Below are 4,593 nucleotides of genomic sequence, written 5' to 3' on the forward strand. Positions count from 1 at the left end.
AGGAAAGAGAAACATAACAGATTAGTATAACAACCAAGGTGGAAAAACCGTAGAAGTAAGTAAAAAAGAAAACAAGGAAAGAAAGGAGAGAATAGTGACCGACCCTAGCCTAAGCTATGGTCGGCACCACCAGATTTGCTCAAATTTGGAAGCCTCACACAAAGAGATTAGAAATACTCTCAAAAAGAGAGAAAGACTCTTCACTCGAGAGGGACACATGGCACAATTTCTTTTTATTGATGTAATACTTTATGTTTAATTACTGTAGAATGTAAACCGTTACAAGCAAATCTCCTCACAAATTCACACTGCTGGACGCATGAACTCCAATTTTAAATATACACTTCAAATTTCATATTTCACTAGTTACTACAGGATATATGAACATAAACAAAATAATTCTCTCTGTTCCTAATCCTTTTCTCTATGTTCTTGGTGAAGTTCAAAGTAATGATATTACATAAAGATGTGGGTTAGGCCAATCGACTAGGGCCGAGTGCTTGATCATTTGCACCCACTTTCGGATTCTCCTTCCCTGCAGGTTGAACTAGTTTAGAACATATATTGTCTTGTCAGATTTGGCAACATATCAGATAACTGAAAGCCGATCCATCCACAAGCTCAAACACAGAGAACTTCCTCTAAAATTTCATCAAAAATTAAGTCCTCCAGCTCAATCCCTATGCACTCAGAATCAAACTGGAGGTTCATCCATCCGTCGTTCTTCGCAAGATCCCTGCTCACAACATAATCCAGTGATTGATCAACCTCAGGTCTCAAGCACAAGTACCAACTCACAAGGGCCCAAACTTCCTTTAGAACATGGTGCCCTGCCGGCATTAGAGGAATGTGACATAGTGAAGACAACGCCATTGGACAGTAGTTGTATGACCTACCATATATCTCCATCAGCACCTCATTGATCATATCAAACAAAAGATTGTGATCGCATTTCTTGCCTTCTTCGTTTCCTGAACAATCAGGACCATGCACCAAGCAGCCCTCCGCGTCTCCATACATCAAAGGATCAACTGGCTGGTCATCAGAATGCCATGTCCCAAGGGACTCATTCCCATTGAATCCAGATTGCTTCAACACATTTCGTACGTAATTGAATTCAGCCATGTCTCTGTCATCAACACGGAGATGAGTCATGTCATACCTCAAGTGCTTCCTTGGACTTTCAATCTTCTCTGTATCTATGTGAACCGCCTTAGGCGTACCAATAACAAAATCATGCCCTAGCTTGGCCAAGTTGTCTTGTTCATCTCTAGGTTTTATTTCCGTTTCTTCTCCTATAAAATTGATATCTATAAGCATAGTCGTTTCAGCCTTAAAATCTCAACAATTGGTGATTGATGCAGGAGAATACGAAGAACGACTTATATTTGAAACACATTTTCTACACTGAAAAAAGTTGGTTTGATCTTTTTTTTTTTTTTTTTTTTTTTTTTTCAGTCAAAAGTTGGTTTGATCATTAAGTGCCAAAACTTGAAACTAAAAAACCTGATAATTTCTGGACTTATAGATTCATTGAACATAAAGTTTCTCAGAGCAAACAAGAAATTAAAGTTTTGAAGAATGCATGCAATTGGTTTGAGATGATGTAATTTAAGGTAAAACCTATTAATAAAAATTAAGACATACCTTCGGAGAGGGAAACATTGAACTCGGGCACAGAGATAGGAAACGGTTCTGTCAAGTTTTCAATATCGTCAACAACTGAATACACTGGAGCACTTTTCTCACTGTCTGCAACTGATGTTGATGCCATCTTATTCCCGGAAGCTGCATTGAATTCACCAACATCGGCCAATTTTTTAATCTCACTTTCTACTGGCGCATCGAGCTGCATATGATATTCTGAACCTATACTAAAGTCTAGAGTATTTTGTTCATCAGAAATACTTCTTCTGCTTGCACTGTCATCCACAACAACCCTAATTGGAGCTCCAGAAGAGAACACATCTGAAGATTCCTCACTCTGATAGTTATATGATTTCATTTCAGGCAAGGAAAAAATCCTCCCCAATGTTTTTGGGACAGAGCGTAAAGGTGAGCCTACCCCTTCATTTCTCAACTTCAATCTCTCGGATGTTGTATAGCATTTGGCTTCTCTGTTGCAACTAGACTCGTAAAACTCACAGTACTTATCTAGCGATGCATTGAGCGATGATGCTCTTCTCATGTGGCGCTGTTGCTTTTTCTTGAAGGTAGAAATCGAATATTCGCTATCAAAACTGTTTGCTGAACTGTCTTTACCTTCTCTATTCATTGCAAGGTCCTTCGAATGGTTAATGATCTCTTTCTCCATTTCTTTAGCAAGCTTTTGGCCATGAGGAACCTTGTGGAGGATGGCATCCATGGCAATCATATTTCTCTCTTGTCTGCTCTCCTTGATTACATGCTTTATTTTCTGTCTAATATCCTTGAACCGCTTAATTGACACTTGATTCTCACCTCGGCTCCTCAAATTTTTGGCAGAACTAGAATTATCAGCAATTGTTTGGTTTAGCTCTAGAATCCCATCTGCAGTGTGCTCACTGATCGATGGAATTGAGTGTTCACCAGCATATTTCAAAGAAGACGACCCTACTAACTTCTTTGTTTTACTGATGTTTTTCGACTTGCTTTCTTCTTTTAAAAGAGACCCTGTCAACTCATGCTTGTGCTTGAGCTTGACAGGGAATGAGTCTGACCTAGTTAAACCCATTTTTGCACTGACGGCTTGCTGATTATTGAAGTGCGCAGCCAAAGGAGAGCCGGGGTCATGTAAAATCTTTACTAATAACTCCTTGTTCACATTGATTATATCCAAAGCCTCCAAATACTCCTTCGGATGGTGCGAGGAAGCATCTGCATCGAGTTCTTTTAGGTTTATCAACTTCTTCTTGAACATATCTTGCATTCTGTCATTATCCAGCTTTTCTTCGATAAATGTGTGATCCCTTTGATTCTCATTAACCTGGTCATGCACGGTGCGATCTCTAGTGATTGGTGGGAAACTATCTCCACAACAATCATTGTTGCCACTAATTGGTCCTTCATATGATGTCGCGGGCGGTGATGCCAGATTGCTTGTAGCACAAGATTTTTCATTGCCGTGGTGAACAATTGTAGGACTATTCTCATTCAATACCATTTCAGCAATCGGGTGCAGGTTAGTTGGTGCTTCGAAATGATGCTGTTTCAATTGTGATCGTACAGGGTAGCTCGAACTCCGGTTATGCCTACCCTTCTTCTTTGATATTTCTCCAGAAATCCGTGCCCTTATTCGGGCCTTGACAGAATGTATGCCTGCTGGAATGGACTGCATCGTCTTTCCTTTAGCCTGATAAAATCAAATCAAATGTTGCTTTTGTCTATCACTCTTTCAAGTATAATTTTTGAAAACGAAAAGAAATTAATATCCAATAGTGGACTAAAATGCATGCTATCAGAAATTCTTTTTCTGAAACTTACAGTAGATTCGTCAATCTTAGCATCAGTGTCTTCTGGCATACGGGTATTTGCAGTACAGCTTCCCAGAATCCCAACTCCTGTGGCGAAGCAGACCGAAAGAAAAAAAAGTCCCAACATAAATAAACTGTAATATTATTTTACATCACATATCATGGCATAGTCATAAGTTCCAGCCAGTCTATTGAACTACTTACAAAAGTGAACGAAATTTAGGCTACCAGTGCAGTAAACAAGACCGATTCTTATGCACATAGATCGATTTTATGCACAAAATTTGCGTGTATGGTCAAAGTGGCTAAGATTAAACTTTGATGAAAAAGAAAGCAGGAAGAAAAACTTTCATATAGTATAGACTGGAGTCATTCTACTTACCGACAGTGTGTTTATTACCGCGGCGCCTCTTGTGCACTTGTCTTTTCTTGACATAATGCCAGTGGTGATACTTCATGATGTGAAGTAATCCCCAAACGCACCCTGATGAATGCTCATTCCCTGATGGATTGTTAGGGTTTTTGTCTCTCAAATTCTTTCCCATGGTAAAATTCACCTCCCAAATCTACTTGAACGACCAGTGACGGCTTCAGCTACAAGCTCGTAAAACCTATATCCAAATTACAAGCAAAAATGAATCATCACGGACAAGGAAATGGAATTCCACTGTATTGGCAACATAACATGTATCAGATATCGAACACCTACACATCAAATTCAGAATACTTGACATACATTATTCAACCATTAAAGAAGCAATTCTACTCATAAGCGCTTTTATTAGAAGCAGCACTTCAACTGTGCTTCCTGGAAAAGCACTTGAAAGAGAAAGACCTAAATTTATATGTTTTTCTACCAAATGCAATCGTATCTCAAACATGCCCCTAATCTACCCCGAAGAACAAATTAAAGCTAGCAGCAGCATTTCCTTTAATTGTTTCAGAAGGCATTTCCTAATCTAAGTTTAAATTTGATTGATGCTCCCTGAAATATATGGGAAACAAAACATGCATCCAAATCAGTTTTCTGATTAAAATAATTTTCCTTGAAATATATGGGACTCTGATTCATATGAATGACGTCGAAATTGATATCAATCAAGAGAAAAAACCAAAAAGAATACGCATAATTTTATATAGT

At 38.6% G+C, this 4,593-nt stretch overlaps 1 protein-coding gene across 1 annotated transcript; it reads right to left on the minus strand.

Moving 5' to 3' along the window:
- Positions 1–297: 297 nt before the first annotated feature.
- On the minus strand, positions 298–3,997 carry LOC137744329 (uncharacterized). Its single transcript, XM_068484168.1, has 4 exons — positions 3,835–3,997; positions 3,463–3,539; positions 1,648–3,331; positions 298–1,295 (listed from the first exon to the last, which is right to left on the minus strand). The coding sequence occupies exons 1-4, from the start codon at positions 3,995–3,997 to the stop codon at positions 622–624; spliced, it is 2,598 nt and encodes an 865-aa protein (XP_068340269.1). The 3' UTR covers positions 298–621.
- Between the last annotated feature and the right edge of the window lie 596 nt (positions 3,998–4,593).

Source organism: Pyrus communis, chromosome 9 (assembly GCF_963583255.1).
Source record: "Pyrus communis chromosome 9, drPyrComm1.1, whole genome shotgun sequence".
Taxonomy (NCBI): Eukaryota; Viridiplantae; Streptophyta; class Magnoliopsida; order Rosales; family Rosaceae; genus Pyrus; species Pyrus communis.